This window comes from Acinonyx jubatus, chromosome C2 (assembly GCF_027475565.1).
Source record: "Acinonyx jubatus isolate Ajub_Pintada_27869175 chromosome C2, VMU_Ajub_asm_v1.0, whole genome shotgun sequence".
Taxonomy (NCBI): domain Eukaryota; kingdom Metazoa; phylum Chordata; class Mammalia; order Carnivora; family Felidae; genus Acinonyx; species Acinonyx jubatus.
Genome location: NC_069384.1, coordinates 1,407,814 through 1,429,296, shown reverse-complemented (window position 1 = coordinate 1,429,296; position 21,483 = coordinate 1,407,814). Strand labels below are relative to the sequence as shown.

At 61.1% G+C, this 21,483-nt stretch overlaps 1 protein-coding gene and 1 long non-coding RNA gene across 3 annotated transcripts; one reads left to right on the top strand and one right to left on the bottom strand.

Annotated features, from left to right (window-relative positions):
- Nucleotides 1-501: 501 nt before the first annotated feature.
- On the bottom strand, nt 502-10,902 carry POFUT2 (protein O-fucosyltransferase 2). 2 transcript variants are annotated; one of them, XM_027041414.2, is made up of 9 exons: nt 10,637-10,902; nt 9,021-9,271; nt 6,718-6,862; nt 6,025-6,135; nt 4,300-4,366; nt 3,508-3,633; nt 2,653-2,833; nt 2,318-2,441; nt 502-1,607 (listed from the first exon to the last, which is right to left on the bottom strand). In XM_027041414.2, the coding sequence occupies exons 1-9, from the start codon at nt 10,885-10,887 to the stop codon at nt 1,454-1,456; spliced, it is 1,410 nt and encodes a 469-aa protein (XP_026897215.1). In that variant the 5' UTR covers nt 10,888-10,902; the 3' UTR covers nt 502-1,453. The 2 variants fall into 2 exon arrangements, with proteins under 2 accessions (XP_026897215.1, XP_026897214.1); XM_027041413.2 differs by having other exon boundaries at nt 6,025-6,073.
- A 4,672-nt stretch (nt 10,903-15,574) lies between these two features.
- On the top strand, nt 15,575-19,140 carry LOC113594336 (uncharacterized). The gene is made up of 3 exons (XR_003414696.2): nt 15,575-16,181; nt 17,935-18,027; nt 18,640-19,140. It is a non-coding gene; the product is annotated as an uncharacterized LOC113594336 (long non-coding RNA).
- The last annotated feature ends 2,343 nt before the right edge of the window (nt 19,141-21,483 follow it).

Genomic DNA, 21,483 nt, shown 5'->3' with positions numbered 1-21,483 from the left:
GGGCCCCGGTCTCTAGCCTGTTCACTCCTTTGCTCAGACCCCCCAGGGGCTCCCGCCGCCACTCCCCCCTCCCCCACCTCTGGGCCCCCCGAGACTCCCCCCGACTCCCCACGGCTCCTCCTCCCCCGCCCTGGGCCCACCTGCCACGGCACCTTTCCAGCACACGGGGCACAGCCTGCCTGGACCGCAGTGCCCCCTCCCTGCCGACCCCTCACCTCCCCGCGAACCTAAGTGGGGTGGCCTGGGCTGGGGCTTCCCGAGAGCACAGACCCAGGATGGCCTCCTCCGTGCCTGACGGGCGGCTCTCAGGCAGCAGCCGGTCCAGCGGACGAATAGGAGAGGACGCTCTCCCCGTCCCAGCCACGCGTTCCCCGAGTGAGACTACACGACAAAGCAATTCCCTTAAGACGGAGAAGTGGCAGTCACGGTCAGGACTGTTCCGCGTAGCTCTCAGCCGAGAAAAAATTCAGGGCTATGAACAAGGCACCGTTTACAGAATCCCACCTTTCTAGAAAACATATTTTATGAATGGCATTTGAATGTACAAATGGGAAAAGAATAAATACTTCATCACCTGACCCCACGCCGCCGTGACACCGCAGGACCCTGCCGAGCGTTCAGGTGGGTTTTCGGAGCTCGGGAAGAAGCCCCAGAAGCCCCGGGGCTTTGGACCCCGGCCTGGGTGGGTCACCCGGGGCTCCCGGCCAGAGGGGATGCGGTGGTGGCCACGCTGACGGCCTAGAAAGGGTTTCTGTGCAGCGTGACCCCAAGGCCCTTCTGAGGCCACAGCGATGGTGCCCCTCGTCCCCGGGCCCACCGCGCCCACCACGAGGCTGTGCCAGGGGCGTCCGCCCTCACACGCTCACAGGCGGCCAGGGCTCCTCTCTGCAAGAACTCGACAAACCGCTGGAGACTTCCAAGGAACCTTCCAGCACTCTGAGCGGGGGACAACAGGCCTCAGACCTGGTCTGCAAGGCCTTGGTTCGCTTCCCGCCAACCCGTGGGTGGCTTCAGGTGGGCGAGAGGGCGGAAAAAACAGGACCAGCAGGCCGACGCCACGCCAGGTCCAAAGGCACGGCCACCCCGGCCCCCGGGACGGGAGCTGCCCGCACACCACATCTGTACCACTCGCTGCCGGACGTCCCTCCAGACCCAGGAAACGAGGCCCAGCACCTTCTCCCGTCACCAGGGCCTTGCTGGCAGGCGGAGACCCGGTTTCTCGCCCGACCAAAGCCCCCGGCCACGGGCGGCCGACGGCGGGAAGAAACACCGAGCACACACGCTGTGGCTCACGTGGCTGCGGGCTGCGTCCGTGACCCTGAAGAGGGCTTATCTGGTAGCCTGGCCGGTCGGACAGGGGCAGGAGCCACCCGAGGGAACTCGCGTGGTCAGAGAGAGCCCGAGAGTTCGCGTGTAAGGCGAGTCCAGGAGGTGGGGTCCACGGGGTGCCGGCTCAGTAGGCAACCTTCCAGTGCGTGGGCTGCTCGCACACCTCCTCCAGGTCCCCACAGAACCGGTTGTATGTCGTCCGGGGGTCGAGCCCTAGAATCTCTCTCTCCTCGTGGATCCGGAAAGAAAACGTGGAGACCGAGGTCCCGATGAAGAACCTGCGAACCAGAGATCACGAGAGCCGCATGAGCGAGCTCACCGCCCCCAGCCCTGCCCGGCCTCGTGAGTCACCGTTGCCCAGGGGCCACAGGCCTGGCTGGGGCGGGGCTGGGGTGGGGGGTGCTGCGGAGAGGCCCCAGGTCCTGCACGGGCGCCAACTCGAGTCCCCTGCAGGATTCTGGCTGCTTGAGGTGGGGGCTCAGAGCTGGGCTTGGACCTCTGAGGGCAGAGAGGCGTCCCCATGCCATCTGCTCAGCACGGGGAAGGCCCCGGCCCGCAGCCCGGCAGGCACAGTTGGGACCAACCGGGGCATACGCCAGGTGGCTCCGAGGGTCCTGCAGACGGAAACTAACCTCCTCTCGGTTTCCCACCCCCCACGGAGTGTGTGCGTCCCAGCCCTGCTCTTCCCCGGGGGCAGGCCTGCCTCTCGGGCAGTGACACAGAGCCCGCCCTCCCTTTCCGGAGGCCCTGTGTGTGCTCCTCGGTGACACGTGTGATCGAGGGGGTCACCGAGTCCAGGGGAGCAGGACCTCGAGGTGAAGGGACGCACAGGAGGGTCCAGGACAGAGCGCCGCGACGGACCGGGGAGGAAGCCGGCGGGCGAGGACCGGACGGGGAGCACGACCCTCCGCGCGGGGCCGGGGAACAGGGGGCCACCCGCCAGAGGCTGAGGGGCGCGGGGCGCGGCGGGCGCGGCCGGCAGAGGCACCTGGCGTGCGAGCAGATCCACTGGTCGATGATGGCCACGCCACCGTCGCGGTACAGCTCCAGCTCCTCCCACGTGGGCTCGAACCTCACCATCTCGGGCAACAGCCGTCTCAGCTCCTCGTGTTCTGCGGAGTGAAGGAGGGCGGACGCGCTGGGGTCACGGCTCCCGGACGCGTGTGCTGCGCCGGCTCCGCACGGGCCGGCGGAAACAGGCAGGAGGACCGGCCGCGGGAGCCGCCGCTGCCCTCCCGGCTCGGGCCGAGGCTCACGCGCGGGCCCGGGGCTGCCGCGGCCTAACCGGGGGCAGCGGACGTGGACGGAGCCGGAGCCACGTACCCTTCCTGACGGCGTCCGTGGCCACGAACACCTTGTCCAGCTGGTGAGTCTTCATGAGGCCGCGGATCTTCTTCACGGCCCCGTCCAGACTGGGCACGTCCTCTCTGTGGCCCCAGATGAAATCTTTCCTCCTCAGGTGAACCGCGAGGTACGGACCCCCCAGCGAGGACCCCAGCTTGACCTGGCAAAGGACGGGGACCGCTGAGGGACCTGCGTGCGGCTGGCACACGGGACACGGAGGGGACACGTTGTCCGTGTGGCAGCACCATGCTCCACGGGCGTCGGGCCAGATGTCTCTCCAAGACCGCGAAGTGACTAATTACCACAAACCCTTTAACTGAGTGAAACAAAAAAGGTAAAGGAAACCCTGGAAAAAAGTACAAAAGTAGGGAAAAGGGTCTATTCGCTACGGTGCTTTTCCAGTAAACATCACGTAACGACCGAGGGATCGCTGCCGGAATGGTGCCGCTCCACGCGCGGCCGGCCCCGTGGACAGCGCCACTCGAACGCGCTCCCGGGAAATGCTCAGCAACGACGCCCGCTTGAGACAGCCACGTGTCATTTGTTGAAAACGAGTTACATGAAAACCACACCCTCAGAAAAAACTTTCTAAAACAAGGGTGACCCTTTTGGTGAGTCTGGTTTGGCCGCTCTCAGAAAAATCTCGCCTTTTCTTTCTCTGTTGTCCTCACGTCAGGAGGGAAATGCTGACCGTCCCTGTCCGTGTTCGCCGCCCGGTTTTACTCCCGGAACTCGAGGAACTCCAGCAGAAACAGAACCGGGCCCCGGGCCGGCGCTGGGACAAGGGGACCCTCCTGACGCACATCCCCGAGCGAGAAAGCGTGGGGGCGCTACCTTCATCTTGGTCCAGTCCTCCTCGAAGGGGATCCTGTCGGCTTCGTCCGTGGAGTTCAGGTACTTGCTCCTGAACTCGTCCCCCACGGCCCGCAGGTGCTTGGCGAACACCATGCTCCGCCGGGTCTGCGGGTGCAGAGAGCAGCGCCCCGCTGAGTGCCCCACCCCATCGGCCCCCCGGCGGGTGCCCCAAGCCCCACCTGCATCCCGAGGCCGGCCTGAGAGTCCGAGGGGGGCGCCGGATGCTGGGGACGCCGAGCCGACACTCTCGGAGGTCAACTGGGGACAGGATCCTAAGAGGGTCTGGCGGTGACGGGTCACCAACCGGCAAAAGGCCGGACCGCGAGCGACCGGGACCACCACCACGGGCACAGGGTGAGATGCTCAGACAGGCGCCCTGCCTGGGGGGGCGGGGCTCGGGTCAAGAGAACGTGGCTGGCCAGAGGGAGTTGGCAGCCTCGCAGCTAACAGGGGACCACGGTGCCGACGAGAGGCGGAGAGCCACGAGGGCGGCCGTGACGAGGCACCTCTCTGCTTTGGAGACGACCTGCTCAGGGGGCACCCGGGTCAGGGAGCGGGGATCTCTCCGGGGTCCTCCGGACAGGCGCCTAACCTCTACCTGGCTCCCCGCGGGAGCTCTACGCCTATGTCTACACAGGGCAGACCTCCGGAGCAGGGCAGGCGTGGAACCCACTTCCTCAGGCTCCTGCCGCATCAAGGCGACAGGGAGGCGCACGCGCCCAGCACGCACACAGGCCAGTCAACAGCACGGCAGGTGCGGGCGGCACTCACGTCCCAGTACTCCTTCCCGCCGTAGTGGTCGTGCAGAAGGTTCTCGGCTCTGTCCAGCATCACTGACCTGTTTCCAAACAAGACAAAAAGCGTTTAATTTTAAGACAATTCTATTCGCCTGCTCCAGGGATTGTCTGGGAAGGAAGCCGGGAGCCCACCGGGACACGCGTGGGCCGGAGACCTCCACACACGCTCCTGCGGGCGACCGTGAGCACCGTGAGGGGTCTCTCCTGTCCCAACCACCGCACTGGGGGTCAGCAACCCCGCTGTCACCACTGACGAAAGAAACACCACAGACAAAGCGAGCAAGTGGGACTAGTCAGCGGTTCTGGGAAAACACAGCCCCAGAGACAGCTCACACAGGAGCACAGAAATGGCTCGATTTTGTAATTTTGGAAGATCTGCTATGTAACTGGCCACATGTGGAAGACCAAACCGCGTGATGACAGATACCACAATCGTGTGGTCAGTCAGACCACACTCCTGTTTAAAAAAAAAATCATTTTAACGACACAGGGCTCGGTGCCCCTCAGCACGTCTGCTTTTCAAGCCCCGAACTAGCACCTTTTTCACAGAACACTCAACTCCTTCCTTGCACAACGAGGGACAACGAGGGACAGAGCGGCCCCTTCCCGAGGCGATCAAAGAATCCCCAGTGTCAGAGCACACAGAAGGGACACTCCAGAAAGGGCCGCGTCCACTCCAGCCTGGACAATGCAGGGCACAAATCTGGGGAAAGGCGACCAGCCTCCTCCTCTCTTCTGGTCCCCAACCGTGCGTCCTGAGTGGTACGGGGCACCGGGGAGGCCACAGCCCCTCCTCTGACCAGCGTGAGGTCCGGCTCCGAGAAGGCTGCGTGGGAGACCTGACCGCAGGCGGGGCAGGAGCCCTCCAGGACCAGGCTGCAGTGGGCCATCTCAAAACCTCCCGAGCCTGCCACTCCTCTCCCGTCCCTGTTCTCACCCTGCTTCAGCCACACCGGGCGGTCACCGGGACAAGTGAGGTAGGGGAACGAGTAAGGTCAGCGCTCTCTTCCAGTCGGGCCTGCAGCCCCCGGGCCATGCCGCCCTCGCCTCGCTGATGTCTAGCTCCACCCTTGCCTCAGACAGGAGAGCCAGACCCCTCCACCGCTTGCGTCGGGACTGGAGGCCCTCCCATCAGCTCCCACCGTGAAGTGGCTGAGAAGCCCGTGCGAGGCTGTACTGGCAGCACAGACCCCCAGGACACGGGTACAGCCAACCTATACCCGGGCCCTCCCTGGGGACGTGCGACCGCCTCTGCCCCAGCCCCACCTCGCTGTGGAAGGACGACCAGGTGCAGGGTGGGGACAAGCTCCACCTCTCCAGTGACCCTGCACAGTCCAGGAGGGCCTCTGATGCCAACAGGACAGTGTGCAGGCACACACATGTGCATACACGCATATGATATGTGCACGTGCAGCACACGTCCACGTGCACATGCATACACACACATGCACGCACAGCGCACACCCACGTGCACATGCACAGTGCACACGCGACACATGTATGCAGGCACACACACATACACACAGTGCGCATACAGCACACATGTACACACGCACCCACACACATGCACGCACTGTGCACACAACACATATGTGTGCACATTGTGCACACGCAGCACGCACAGCGCACACGCAGGCACACCCACGCACGTGCTCACCCATTCACTGGCCGGCCACGAGCAGACCCTGCAGGCACGTACCTCGCTGACGTGTTTCTCAAAAGCACAGGCGCCATGATTGAAGCCGAGCCTTGAACGGACAAACAGGAGACGTTTAAAGCTCTTGTCTCTTCGTAACCCCAAAACCATCCTCTGGAAAACAAGATCCCCGGTGCCTCCGTTCGTTGGTTTTCACACAGGAAACCAGTAAACCCCAGATGCACGTGTGTACGGCTCAATCTAGGCAGACCCGACGATCTCGCAGTGAAAACCTCCCGCCCGTGATCACAGGTAGTGACGTTCCGGTGAAAACTTATGAAGAACCATAAATCTCAGCGGACTTGAGCAGACCGGTGGGGCTCCATCTGGACGGCTGCCAGGGGAAGGGGGCGGTGGAGGGCAGCTTCACGGTGCCAGAGGCCCGGCGGTAACAACCCTACGACAGCTGTGCCCCTCTGAGGGGCTCCCATAGCAACGAGTTTCTAGAACCCGGGTATTCTGGTGCTTCACCCACAGGTGCTGCCGAGGAGACAGCCCCTCCTTGGGGAAGTCTTCTGATGGCTGCTTCCGTCTGGGTGACCAGACTGCCATCTCCCCGGCCACATTCAAATGCGCTGAACGCAGCTTAGCTGTGTCAAGGTGGCCCGGGTCCCCACCCCTGTAACCGGGGATGGGGGCCGCTGCACAGGCCAGGCGGGGAAGGGGACCCTCCCGCCGGGGGCCCAGCGGCCGCACCTGTAGTACTCGTGCTTGTCTTGTGCGTAGAGCAGCGGGTCAATGCAGGGCCGCTCGTCAATCTTCTCCTCCCAAGTCCCCTCCTTCCACCCCTCCGCGTAGCTTTGCAGGACGAACACCTGGTCAATGAAGGGCCCGCCGGACTCTGGAAGAGGCCAAGAACTGACAGTGAACAGGAACCGGAAGCACGCGTGTGGGCACGTGTCGGACGGCCGCTGGTACAGACAGGGAATTACTGCTTTACTTAATCCCACCTTCTCCCTGCAGGGCTGCAGAAAGCTTACAGAAGCAGAGACAGGACACAACAAGGGACAACAGGGACGAGGTCCCTAGAGTGGGTGAAAGGGGCTGCCTCAGGGCAGTGGAGCTCGTCCAGGCCCTGGCCGCTCCCAGGGGCCCCTCTTACAGCAGCGGGACCTGCCCTCGGCGCTCAGCCCTCCTCTGCCGCACCCCCCAACCCAGTCCTCACGACGGCCACTGGCCCCACACACTCTGTCCACCCTGCTGTCCCTCAAGCACATCGGTGTGCCCCCTTCCCACGGCCTCTGTATGGGCTGTCCCTGCGTGGACCATCCTCGCCTGGACCGCTCCCCTTCAGGGCTCACCCTTGACCCCTGTGACACCATTCAAATCGCACCTCCCCGGGACAGCCTCCCGCCCCACACCCCACCCCACTCTCTTTTTGTCCGCATGACACTTCACCGCCTTGGACACCGCGTGCTTTAATTACTTCTTCATCTGCCTCCACGCGCCCCACAGGAGCTCCAGGAGGGGAGGAGTCTGTGTCCAACCTCCCCACGGCCCACCGCGCCCACCCGGACCCAGGACATGCCTGCCACACCCACAGTGCTTCATCAAGACGTGCCCGGGGTGGATCGATGGAGCCCAGTCACGAGAGAGCCGCATCAAGAGGCATTCTGGTGTCTCTTCCACATTTCCCTCGCTCGGGGGCCACACTGCTGGCGGGGCCTGGCCCCAGCCCTCCTGGGGCTCCTCTCGCAGTGACGGGAAGGGGGGTGGCACCGGGAGGCTAAGACGCCCGGTGCCCTGGTGCGCATCCTCAATCCCTACCCCCCTCTGCAGTGAGAAAGGGTGGAACAGTCGAGGCCAGCCGGGCGGGGTGGAGGCCAAGCCGTCCGCCTGCTCCGCGGCACTCAGGGCTCTCCAACTTCCTGTCCCCTCTGCTTCGGCTCCAGGCTTGGGGCCTCCAGAGCCGCAGGGTGGGCAGCAGCCCTTCCGCCCTGCACACCCACTCTCCCCCCTCCCCCCGCTGAGCACGCTCTCACGTGGCTGAGGCCCGGCCCTGTCCTGGTGTCCACCCATCAAGAAACCCTCAGGCCACAGCCCTTCGTGGAGGTGAAGGGCAGTTTCTCTGGGAGGCTCCATGACCTGTGGGTCAGACGAAGGCTGAGGCTGATTCCCAGACTAAGTCGAGTCAGACTAAACACCCAGCTGCATCTCTCATCTTGGCTCTGAGAGAGATGCATTCCAAGAGGACGTTTTACAAGCCTCAGTTTGCTTCTTGCCCGTGAGTGAAGATATCAGAAAACACGGCCTATGTTGTTCCATGGCCGCAGCACTCCCAGGACTGACACCGACACAGGAACGTTCCAAAGTGACCAGGTCTGCCGCACAGTGAGAAGTGGAAAAACGAAGACGTGCCAGCCGCAGCCGTACGCTCCAGGGCCGACGCAGCAGGAGCTCCACAGACCATGGCACCCGCTCACGACGGCCTGCGCCTCCCTCTGCCAGACTAAGGTGGCAGCGAAAACGTGGCAGTGCCTTTTTAAGCTTAGGTCTTCTAAAGAAAGCAATGCTAAGCTGTAAATACTCTCATTCTAAGAATATTTCCAGCTTCTCGCTCTTAAAAACAATGAAACAGACCGAGCAGGCCTAAGTGGAACGAGACGTTATGACGAGCGCTGCAGGGAGGCCCCAGGGTCAACGCCTGCCTGCCTGCCATGTGGCGTCCTGCTTCCCCATCTCGCTTCCCCTCGGGGACACAGGGCCCTCCCTGCACACGAGCACGGCCTGCTGGGGCCACGCCTGGCCTCCGGACCAGCAACCACAGCTCTGAGCGCCCTCCGCTGGCTCGCCAGCCGCCCCAGCTTTCAGAGACAAGGGGACACACAGCTCACGGAGATCTATCTCCCGAGATAAATTAGAGGAAGACCAAGGTCACCGGGAGTGCGGAATCGGGAAACAGAAGCAGGCGCCCCCTGCAGAGCGAGTGTCACCACAACGGGTGTGCCACACACAGCGGGCTGGCTGGTGCTCCTGCACCACCACCTCGGCGGCCTCACCTGCGATGAACTGCTCGTACTCAACCACGGGGATGTTTCTGTTCAGACTCGGAAGATCAAAAAAGTCGGACCACGGGATCCGGACCTGGTGAATGTCCGGGCTCTGCCAGTGATAGAGGCGGCCCCAGGGGGGCAGCACCAGCACCCACTCCTCGGTCTTCAGCAGCGTCTTCAGCAGGGAGGCAACGCGGATGTAGACGTCCCTGCGGAGATTGAAGCCCTCTGGGGGGTTGACGTCATACAGAAGATACCTAGAAGGGAGGGGCAGGAGCGAGGTTCTTCCACGCTGAGTCTTCTGGACACAAAGCCCAGAGGCGCCCCCAGTGCCTATGGGGCAGGATCTGGGCACTCGGAGCGGCTGGTAGTTCACTGTCGCCGCCAACCCCTTTCTGTACAACCAATTACTTCTAGAGCCCGTGAGTAGGAACGGCACGCATCTTAGCACCCTTTAATGGCCGGCAGAAATTCAGTGAGACCGGCAGTCTTACCAACCAGAGCCTGAGGATCAGTCCTCCAGCGGTACCCAGACGTCTTGGTCGACCGACCCCTTCACACTCTTCACAATTACTGAAGACCCCACAGGACTGTTGTTCATGTGGGCTACATCTACTCATCGTGCCGGTGTTAGAAGTTACGAACTTAAAACGCATGTATTATTCACTTAAAATCATGATAATAAGCTATTACGTGATGTGGTTCTTAATATTTTTAAACGAAAAACAAGTATATTTTTCTAAACAAAAAGAATTAGTGAGAAGAATGACAATGTAATTTTTGTAACTCTTTTTGGTCTAGCGATAACTGGATTTTCACATCCGCTTCCGCATTCAACCTGTTGAGCTATCGCAGGTCAGATGGCCTCAAGAAAACCCCCACTGTAGACTCACGAGAGAACGACTTAAAAAAAGGTGGATAAATAACATCCTGATGTTCCTACCAAAATGGCTCTGACACCTCAGGGCTCCCTGGACACACTTCGAGAACCACCGCACTACCGAAACACCTCTCCCTTCTCGGCACTGGTTTTTCCACAACTTCCCTTACTATCGATGAAACCGTGTTGTAACGCCCAGCTTGAGCCTCCAGATCTCCCCAAGACCACCAACAGAGGAGGGAACCCCTTTACCACCTCTACATCCAGCATGCAGTGCACGGTCTGTTTCGTCCAAACCCTCAGTAATTGCTGGACGGCACAGACACTTGTTTTTTTGTTTTTTTGAATCCCTGAGACTTTTATCTAGGGAACATCCACCAACTGGATGGAGCCTGGAAGATTCCGTGCAGATAAACAAGGCCGAGCTCTTACGAACATCTGACTCGGGTCTCCTCCAACCCAGGGCAAGAACCCGCATCATCTAACAGGGGCGCCCGGGCCTGCCCCTTAAGGCTCACCCACAGCCAGCCCTTCCCGGGGCTCCGGAGGCCCAGCAGCCCGGGGCAACCTTGACTCGCGCACGGAGGCTGAAAACCCGGGGAGGGTCAGAGGGTAACGGGGTGAGGGGGTGAGGGCGCTGGAGGCTCCGCCCCGCGCCCCTCCCGCACCGGCCCGCTGTCCTCGGTCCCGATCCCCGCCCCCCGACCACAGGTGCCCCGCCACGGGAGTCCCACGCTTTTACCGTCTGCGGGACGCCGCCCCCGACAGGATGTCGGCCGCCGACTGGCCGGGCCAGAACTCCTCGCCCGAGGCCGAGGCCGGCGGCCAAGACACCGCTCCCAGCAGCAGGAGTAAGACGACGCCGAGCGCCGCCATGGCCCCAACGGCCACACACTTCCGGCGGCCGCGCTCCGCCCCGGAAGCGCACGCACGCCCGTCCCACCGGAGCGCGTCTCCTGAAGCCTTGGCAACGCCACGAGCGTCTTGCGTCATCCCGCGGATGGGAGTCTCCCGGACGGAAGATGCTGGGAGGTGCGTCCGGGAGCGCTGACGTCCTCGCCTGCGGGCCGCGTGGAGTGGAGACCGGGGCGGGGGCGGGGGCGGGGCTATGGGCGGGGGTCAGAGGACCTGTGGGCGGGGCCTCGCGTCCGCGAGCGCGTAGTCTTGGGCCACGAGAGGGGTGGAGGCCCGGACGGGGCCGGACTTGTGGGCGGGGCCAGAGGACCTGGGGGCCGGTCGAGTCTGTGGGCGGGGCTGCGCGGACGTCCTCGCCTGCGGCCCTGCGAGGTGGAAGCCCGGGTGGTGCGGGACCTGCGGGCGGGGCCAGAGGGCCTGTGGGCGGGGCCGCGCCGCGTGGAGCGCAGTTCCAGGCCGGGTTTGGCAGGCGGTCTCAGCGTCTGATCAGCGACCGGGGGGCGGGGGCAGCAGCCTTCGGGCTTCGGGCGAGCAAGCCACAGGACTGACCCGAGGGCCGCACGGCTGGCTAGGTACGACACCCGAGCCGCAGACCCGCCAGGCGCGGTGACCCGCAGAGCGGGCGATGCTCGGGCGGTTTCCGAGATGACATGGTGTCTCTTAAAGGGAGAGGGTGGAGTGGAGGCCGTCAGGGTGGGTGTCTCACTGTGGAAAACCACAGTGCAAGGGCTGCAGAGTGTCCCCTTTGTGTTTGAAGAGCACAGCACATTCGAGGGGATGGGGTCGAAGCTGAATATGAGGCAGCCGGGACTTGCGGTCACCAGACAAGCGGCTCCTGTGCCCTGACCCCTATTCAGCCCAGGTCTGCACCCCAGGTGCAGACTCTGCGGTGGTGGAGCTCAGGGGTCCCCTCAGGAACCTCATTCCAGGGCGAGGGGCCTTGCTTCGCCGCCCCTCACTGCAGCCCCTTCCTTCGCCAGCACCGCCACCCCTGCCCCGGGAGTAAGTGCCCAGAGCCCCTGCGCTGTGACAGGTGCTTAACTCCTGGTGGCTCCTGCGCGAGAGAGACCGGTGGGGGAACTGGAGCCTCTGTAGTTCCTGGCACGAAGTGCACCCTTCCGTGCCCAGGGGGCAGGCCAGCCTCAGCCCCTGCCAGCAGCGAAGGGACCTGGCGGGGAGGCTGGGCGGGCAGTGAGGGAGGAAGGAATGGTAGGAAGATGGGGACCGCAGCTCCTGCCGGCGCTGCCCCGTCTGCAGGCTCCTCCTTGCGTGGAGTCCCTACACGTCTTTATCGTTCCGGACACTCTTAGTTGGAGGTGTCTAGCAGCAGGTGGGTCTGCCGGCTGCCCCTCCGCGTGCAGACCACACGCCAGTGCACTGATTTGTGCCGCAGGAGGGGCTTAGTAAAGACATCTGAAAACATACGTTTTTTGTCTTTAAGTTTATTTATCTCGAGAGACCGCGAGCAGGGGAGGGGCAGAGAGGAGAGAGAATCCCAAGCAGGCTCTGTGCTGCCATCTCAGCGCCGAACTCGAGGCTCCATCTCACCAACCGAACCGTGAGATCGTGACCCGAGCCGAGCCGAAATCAAGACTTGGATGCGTAACCGACTGAGCCACTCAGGTGTCCCAAAACGGTTTCTGAAAGGAGTTTTTATCATGAGTTTTCAAGCATTCACGGAAACAGGAGGACGTGAGGGCCTGTATGCCCACCTCCAGATTCAACGCTTTCTCATCCCACCGCACCTCTCCAACCCTTTCTTGTTTTTCCTATACTGTTTTAAAGCAAATGATTGACATCAAGTTGTCTCATTTCAAATATTTCCACATGTGTCTCTAAGAAATAGGACAGCTTTTCACACAGCCACAATATTATCCCACCTAAAAATTTATTGATTTTGCTGCAATATCATGAAAACTACTGTCCGCATGCGTGGGTCCCTAGTTGTTTCAAATGCCCTTTATTACAACAGATGTGTTCCAATTAGGACCAGGGTTGTCCAGAGACAGAAACGATAGAACACAGAGATATATCTGAGGACACTTATTACAGGAATTGGCTCCCTGGGTTATGGAGGCCCGAGGCCTCACGATCCGAGTCTGCAAGCTGGAGGCCTGGGAAAGCTGGTGGTGTTAGTCCTGCCGTCCAAAGGCCTGAGAACCGGGAGCTCCACTGTGTGAGGCAGGAGAAGACGGATGTTCCAGCTCAATAGGGAAAGAGAATCCGTGCTTCCTCCTCCTTGTGGTTCTATTCAGGCCCTTGAGGCACTGGGTGAGGCCCACCCACCTTGGGGAGCGCGATTTTACTGGGTCTACCAATTCAAATGCTAATCTCTCCCGGAAACTTCCTCACAGACACACCCAGAAATGGATTTTTTACCAGCTCTGTGGGCGCCCGCCCTTAGCCCAGTCTAGCTGACACATAAAATTAACCACCACAGGCTCCTGGTTTTAATTGGCCCCCTGGCAGCTCAGCCCCCCTTTCCCCTCCCTCCCTCCTCTCCCGTCCCCTCCCCTCCTCCCTCTCCCTCCCTCTCCCCTCCTGCCTGTGCTGATTAACCCCTGGATTCTGCTGCTTACTGGGAATGACCCTGGAGAGGTTTGTGAGTCTTTCATTAAGAGAAAAAGGAAATCTTTGTTAAAAAAAAAAAAAGTAACTGAATTCCTTCTTGCCCTGCACATCCGGAGTCACAGTTAAGGTTTCCTGCCTCAGTGTGAAGTCAGAGCACTCACGCCATCCCCCCACAGTGCACACTGGAGGGGACTTTGCCGCCAGAGGGCAAGAGAGCCCTTTGCCAGCGGGAAGGGAGGCTGAGGACAGCCGCCCCTGCTCCCTGGGCCTGAGGGAGGGGCTGGGAGGTGCTGTGACCGGCAGACAGAAGGCCAGGCCAGGCCAGGCCAGGCCGGGTCCTACTCCTGCCCAGGCCCCCTCCAGCTCCCCGCAAGGATGAGCCCCAGGAGCTGGCCCTGAGGGGGAGCAGAAGGAAGCCCTTGGCTGGGGTCAGCAGGTGTGGTGTGTGCGTCCTGGGGTCTCACCTGTTAAAGCCCCCGTCTCAGGTCTCGGGAGGGTCAGTGCTGGACACCCCGGGTCCCAGCTGTGAGGCGGTGGAGACACGGAGGCCAGGAGTCTCTGAGGAGGGACGCAGAGAGTCTCCTGAAAGCCGGGAGTCCAGGCAAGGCCTTGCCAGAGCCGGCAAGGAATAGGGGGAAGGGGCCGCCTGGCCCCCACTCTGGTCGGTGGGGTGGGGTGGGGTGGGGTGGAATGGGGAGCAGGGAGTGGGGCTGCCGGAGGTCACCAGTGCCCCTCTGTGGCCACAGCAAATTTGCAGTAAAGTAGCGAAAAGCTGTGAACCCCTCACGTGGAGATGCGGGAGGCAGACACGGGCTGGGGAGACAGCAGAGGGGGGTGCAGGTGTGGACTGGGGCCAAGAGCCACCCTGAGGAGTGGTTCTCCTGGGGGAGCCACAGACGCCTCAGGGCACACAGCTCTCGCACGATGGACGCCCTGCTTGTCCATGCGAGAGGTGAGTTATCAGGATCCCCGTGCTGGAAGCTTCTGAGCCAGTGCAGAACCCCACCTCCTTGCTCGGGACAATTTCCTGGCAACCAGGGAGTCAGAAGCAGGAGATTTCTGGTTAGGCCATGAGCCACAGGGATTTTTTTCACAGGAACTTCTGGGGGCCGCCTGCCAGGACTGCCCTCAAGGGACACCAAGTGACCGAGACATGAGGGCGTGCTGACTGCTGTGGTCAGCACATGGGCCCAGTTTCCCCTTGTGACCTGCCCACAGCGGGGCCCACCGCCTCAGGTGGTGGCTCACCAGGACCTGTGGAAGGGCCAGTCCAGGGGGTCCCAGGGGAGGCGGGCCACCTGGCCCTGAGGCAAGGCCACAGCCTTTCCCCTGGGGGTGCACGGGGCACCTGATCTGGTCCTGCTGCCCGGGACACAGCCCCGCGGCCTCCCGTGGGGGCAGCCACCAGTCACCCTCACGACTCAGGCCACGTGGGGTGGGGAAGGCCCAGGGTGGGGGCCGCCCACGGGGGTGCTGCCTGGAGGCTTCCCCGGGGCTGGGGTCCCCTGGCTGGCCTGTGCATGGGATGTAAGGGCCTCTCCCTTCTCAGGGGAATGAGGGGAGGCTTGGCTGAGAGTAAAAGTCAACGCCTATGCAGCCAGCAGGGTCCTGAAACCGAGGGCGCTGTGAGGAGTCTAGGCTACCGCGGGAAAACAAAACTCGGGCCTCCCCAAGGCAGGTGACCCAGAAAGTCCTTCAAACATACTCTGGGTCCCTAGTTTTTGTCTCCAAATACTTCAGCTCCTTGTCTGTGCCGTCAGGGGTGGGTTTTCTGCTGGGGGTGAACCTGGCAAACAGCCGCTGTCCTGGTGGGAGCTCTCCTCTGCGAGCTGGGGTCCCTGGAGGCAGGCCCCCCCCCAGAGGCAGGGTCCCCTGGAGGCAAGCCCCCCCCCCAGAGGCAGAGTCCCCCGGAGGCAGGCCCCCCCAGAGTCAGGGTCCCCCGAAGGTAGGGCCCCCCCAGAGACACGGTCCCCCGGAGGCAGGGCCCCACCCAGAGACAGGGTCCCCCTGAGGCAGGGCTCCCCTAGAAGCAGGGTCCCCCGGAGGCAGAGCCTCCCCAAAGACAGGGTCCTCCGGAGGCAGGGCCCCCCCAGAGGCAGGGCCCCCCCCAGAGGCAGGGCGCCCCCCAGAGACAGGGTCTTCTGGAGGCAGGGCCCCCCAGAGGCAAGCCCCCCCAGAGACAGGTCCCCCGGAGGCAGGCACTGTGGGAAGGTAGGTGCGTGAGTGTGAGCAGGGGCGGCAGGGCCACGGGTTGGGGGCCAGGACTGTGGGAATTGTCCACAGCCTTTCTGGAATCAAAACACTGGCAAATGTCAAAAAGTGCGTAATTTGTTTTACTGAAACAGGCTGCTTATTTATGTTTGGAAGGCCGGCTTCAAGGACCCGTCTGGGCCCTCCTTAGATGATAATGTCAACAGAAACACAAACAGATGGGGGGTGGGGTGGTCTGGGGGCTCCTCGGAATGAAGTGCAGACAGGAATTCGGGCTGGTCGCAGGCAGAGAAACTCCACGTGACCCCTACTCTCTGGACCTGGCCACTGCGGTGAATGTTCCCAGCTGAGTTCCAGAACCTGCAGAGAGCTGATCGGATCCAGCCCAAGAGAACCGGAAGGGGGTGGGCTGTCATTTATCCCGTGTTCCCTCAGCCTGATGGGCGGTAGCTGGGGTGCAACCCCCCACCCCCATCCCGACCCCCAGGGTGGCCGTGGATTCAGGCAAGGCCCTGCCGCTGTGGCCGCGGCTTCTCTCGCTCCCTCCCTCACCCCAGATGGTGTGGCTGATGCTGTCCCTCTGTGTCACGGTGAGTACCCCATACCCTCCGGTGTGTCCCCTCCTGCGGGCTTCCCTTCTTAGCCAGGTGGTGTCTCCACTCCCCAGCCTCTTCTGTGCCCCTTCGGAGGGTCCAGGCTCCCCTCAAGTTTCCCGCTTCTCAACAATGTGGTCACAAACACACAACCCAGGTGGGAGCCACCCTCCCATCTCTCCGGCTCCGCGGAAGGCAGAGGGCACACAGTCTGGTGGACGTGACATCTTCTTTTCAGAAGCACAGGCAGAGGCACGTGATCATTTCCTGCGAAAGGTGTCCTGTCTTTACTGGCATGAAATGCTACTGTCGGCGTTTCTTCAATTCCCACAAATAATATGGTTCTGTCTCTGGTCTTTGGGTCCTGACCCGCGGACCTGCCCGTGTCACAATCCACTACCTAGGATGGCTTTATCGCCAGTTCTTTTTCTGTGTTCTTTTAAACACACCTCTCAGCTAATCTTGTACATTTTCTCTGTCATATAAAGTTTAGCGGCAGCTGCAAGAAACCAGTCCTGTCAGGAATCTTGGGACCGCACTGAGTGTATGGGCACATTTGGGAAAATCAACATTGATATGCCGCAGAGTCCTGCTCCGGAATGGGTCTTTTGACTTATTGGGATCTCAGTGAACTTGTCCAGTTTTCTTTTATGTCAGATTTGCTCCTTCTCGATTTATTCCTGGGTTTTATTGCTGTCGCAAACGGCACCCTTTCCCCCATAAAATGTTATAATTATATAGTGTTGTTTTAATAAATACTATATACTGACCTTAAAATTGGCCGCGTTGAATTCTAACGGCTTGCCGTTGATTCGCCAGTTTGGATTTTTCTGGTCAAACAGTCCTATAATTATGCAGATGGTTGTCGTTTTATCTCTGCCTTTCTAGTACTTGTACATCGTATATATTTTCTTGTATTATTACGTCTATTGGGAGTCCAAGATAAAATCAGGCACCTCCGTCTTGTTTCTGACTGCACGGATGGTTCCAGCCCAGGGGTCTGCAAACGAGTGCCAGGGGGTCAGATCCAGCCCACGTTGCCTCTTTTCCTAAGTAAAGTTCCACTGGCACGCAGCTGCTCCTGCCCGTTTACGTACAGGGTCACGGCTGCTTTCGTGCTTTTGTGCCACGATGGTGGCGTTGAGTGGTTGGGACGGAGGCTAGCTGGCTTGGGAGTCCTCAAAAGCTTGCCATCTGACGGTTTGCCCGGGTCTGCTGGGCCCCCACTCTAGGATCCATGAGTGTTAGCCGGCTGTCCTACTATTCTTTGCTTCCTAAAGGTCTCGTGGTTGTACAGGCTCGAAATCCAGTAATGGATACTCACTTTTGCCACGTGCTTTTTGGGAGCTGCCCTGTCTTTGGAGATGACCAGAGATTTGCCTCTTTTTGATCTCTTAATAAAATGCACTGTACTGTAATGTTGTACGTGCTGTCTGTACTGTTGACTCACGTTGCGTTCCTGAGATGAGCCATACTTGCTCCTGGCGTGTTGGATTCTGCTTGTCGGTGCTTTTATTTGGGGCAGTTGTGTCCTAATGGAAATAATATGTCCCTATCAGCGAGCACGTGAGTGTGTTATCCCCACCACTGGTTTTTGGCTAACCGTGTGGAATGAATTGTGATGCTTCCGCCTCTGTGTGTTTGGGAGCAGGTATCTCTTGGTAACAATTCAAGTGGATCGAGTTCTTACTATGCAACAGTCACAGTTGTACCCATTTCACGTGCGTTCGATCTTTATTTTGCAAACCAGCCGTCAGTGAGGTACTATTTTCATGTTCGTGGACGGACGAGGAACCTGAGGCACAGTGCGTCTGAATAGCCCGCGCGAGGTCTCCCCCTGCTGGTAAGACGGGAAGGTGGGATCCGAACCCAGCAGCTGGTGTCCGGAGACCCCGATCCTAAGCGCGGGTCTCCCACCTCTCCGCCGCGGAGATTATTCCTGAACGGTGGTGGAGACACAATGAAGCCGCCCGTGCCTGGTGCCTGTTGAAGGATAAACCTTTGGATATTTTTTGCCTGCTCCTGCCGCCCCACCCCGGCCATTGGACTAATTAGATCTCCTCTTTCTACCCGAGTCACTTTGTGCTTCGAAAATGTATTTCCTGGGAAAATCACCCGTGTAATCCAGCTTTTAAAACTTACCGCTAGGAACTGGAAGGTGATAGTTTTGTAATTAAAAAAAATCCCCCCATTCTCTTTTCCCCCTTGGTTGTGGGGGATCGTGTGTGCCCTAGGCGTGGCCCTCTGTCACCCCCTCCCGTGGAGGCTGGGCGGCGGGGGCCGGAGCGGGCGCTCATGGTGAAGTGCAGGCCGCGGAGCCCCAAGCGGGGCCCGCAGAGGCATGCACCCCCCCTCCCCCCCCCCCCCCCCACCGCTGCAGAACCTGGAAGGAATACCGCTGTGATTACGGAGTGATTTGTGTTCTCCACCTTTGTCCCCATTGCCTTTATTCCAGGGATTAGCTCGTAACCTGCTTTTCGCGCATCCAGTTGAGAATGTGTCTGATGGCACAGAAGAAAGATCAGCAGCACAAAGCCACCGAACACTTCACAATGATGACGCGAGTGCATTTTCAAGAATAACCCATCTCAAATTCTGTAGCGGGGCGCCTGGGGCGTTCGGTGGGTTGAGCGTCAGACTCTTGACTTCGGCTCAGCTCCCGATCTCAAGGTGGCGGGACCCAGCCCCACGTGGGGCTCTGCTCTGAGGGTGCAAAGCCTGCTTGGGGTGCCCACTCCCTCCCTCTCTGCCCCTTCCCCGTTTGCTCGTGTGCACACACACTTGCACACAATCCCTTTCTGTAAAATAAAAGTACAATTTAAAAAGTTGTGTGGAACGTCCCCTTCTCTGAGTTTGGTTAATTGATGGGAACGTGCTTATCGCGAGAGGCACATAATAAAGTTACACGCCCGACACCAGCTCGAACTCTGGGAACATCTAGTTCGGGGGTGATACGAACACGCTGGGAAGCCCTGATCTGAACAAGGTCTCCCCAGAGGTGAGGCGGCCCTGGAGTGTGCGGGACGTGGCCCTGCAGCGTGCGACCCTGGAGCGTGCGGCCGCAGAGCGTGTGCGTGCGCATGGGGCCCCGGGCACAGTGCCGGAGGCAGTCGCAGTTTGCAGGCCTCTGCTTCCCACAGGAGCCGCTGGGCGGTGGGCGCCACATCCTGGCCCTTCTCAGTGGGAACCTTCAACACCACAGCCATGTCTGTGCAGGTATTTCCAAAGGGGCTTAGAGTCAGAGCCCCAAATAGGGGATGTGGGGTGCCGGGGTGATTCCACAATCAAAATGGAGCTTGTGTCAAGCATAGAATATTGAAGCACAGCAAGTGAAGCCAACGCCTGGGGAGGCTCCCCGAGTCCCAGCTGGGCTGGTGAGCGCGCGGGGAGGCCCTTCTGAGCCTCTTCAGACCCTCGGAAGGTGGGCACCCGCCGCCACGCGTTGGGGGGCCCTTTGGCTGCAACCACAGGACTACTTCTGGATTTAAGAGGCAAACAGCCAGTGGGGAGGGAGCCAATGAAATCTGGGGTCGCCCCCGATGCTCCCTTAGCCTCAGTATCTCTGTCTGTCTGTCTCTCTTTCTCTCAAGTCCTGATCCCACCAGGCTGCTGAGCAAGGTGCACGTTTTCTGAATATAAGAAGCTTCTGGAGGTCAAGATCTGGACCCCAGACTCCTCAGAGGTCTGGATCCAGGCTTTACACTAACACCCGTGCTGCCCACTGACCTTCCTGGGACCCCGCGGCCCCTCAGAATGGCGACAGTCTGGATCTGGGCGAGAGTTCCCACAGCCGGCCAGTCCCTCCGAATCCCCTGGAGCCGTCTGAGAGTGCTCCCGTCAAGGCCGCAGCGATGTCCACGTCTGATGGGACGGTGCCCTGCAAACCACAACTTCCTATCTTTGTCTCACGGAACTGGGAACGCCTGGGGCATGAGAACATCAGAAGAGCTCCTTTGAAAGCTGACAGCCACCCTCCCGCGGCGAGGGGATGGTCGGCGCCCTGGGAACCTTCTCTCTCCTGGAATCCGTCCCCAACCCCAGCGTCTAATCTGCCCCTGTTCTCCCGGGCCGGGCCCATCAGCCCCTCCCTTTCTGTCAGGCCCAGACTCCTCTCCGCCTTGCTCATCCGCCCGGGGAGCCTCTGGCCCCGAATGCCCCCCACCCCATCCTGCAGCCGATGCCCCTGGAGAATCTGAGGACCACCAGATGGGACCCCCGCCCCACCCCGGACACCCCGGCACCCCCTCCTGGCTCCCGTTCCTTCGGCCACTAGCTCCCTCACTGCTGACCCCTCTCTGCTAGTTGACCTCCCCCCCACCAGCTCTTCTGCCTTGAGCCTGGCAAACAGAACCAGAAGGTGCTTCGCGCCTGCCTTCCACAGCCCGGCCCCGGTCCCCTGTTGTCCCCTCCGCTCTCCAGCTGTGCTCCAGCCCTACGTCACCCGCCCTGGACGGTCAGCGGCCACTGCCATGTTCTAAATCTCCTGGGAGTTCACCCACCCACCCACCCCCAACCGCTTAGTTTCCGCCATTTTATTTGGTCTGGGAGAGGGCTTCCCCCCTCGCGCGGGGCTCCCGCCCTGTGGCCACACCAGTGCTGCCCAGTGCACCGCTCCTGCCCCCTCACGGCGACCTTGTGGGGGGATGTCATGGGGACCCACACGGGGTCCCAGCCCCCTGCCTCAGCCCCGCGCGCAGGCTCACTGCCCCATCTTCCCGGGACTCCCACGCCCAGCCTTCCGGACTGCAGCATCTTTGACTTTGGGGCAAACGCTGACCCAACCGCGTGGCTTTCCCTGGGTCCTGGGAGGCTCGGCTCCGACCAGGCCCGACAGCCGGGGGCAAGGTTTGGCCCTCGTCCCCACGGAGGCCCACGCTGCCTCTCACAAGTGTGCAGGCCTCAGTCTCCCCTTCTCCGGGACCCGCTGGCTCTCAGTGGCCTTCAGTGCTGTCCAGGCCCGGCACTGACGTTCTCAGTCATGGAGTCAGCCGGGCGCCCCGGGGGGCCAGGGTTCTCCCTCGGCCCGGGGGTGCCAGGCTTCTCTCAGTGGCCCCCACGGCGGCGACCCTGCGTGGCTGGGCAGCTCGGACCCGCCAAGGAAGGCACGATCCTGCCTGTACCTGTGCTGGGCGACGGGGAGGGGATCAGCGGGACTCTGGCGGGGGGAGAGGGGATTTGGGATTTCTCGCAGCCATTAAAATATTTCCTTGGGGACGCTGGGGTCTGAAGTGCAGCCTCACAACAGCCCTGCAAATGGCAGGACAGACTGAGAACGTGTTTCTAGGCGCTTTTATCTCCA

What these genes read in the sequence shown, in the direction of transcription:
- POFUT2 (XM_027041413.2), bottom strand. Translation starts at nt 10,887, where the DNA reads ATGACGCAAGACGCTCGTGGCGTTGCCAAGGCTTCAGGAGACGCGCTC. An exon ending in GCGGGAAGGAGTACTGGGAC is followed by an intron (nt 3,634 to 4,299) that starts GTGAGTGCCGCC and finishes CTGCACCCGCAG; the next exon opens with ACCCGGCGGAGCATGGTGTT. An exon ending in CACGGACGCCGTCAGGAAGG is followed by an intron (nt 2,442 to 2,652) that starts GTACGTGGCTCC and finishes TTCACTCCGCAG; the next exon opens with AACACGAGGAGCTGAGACGG.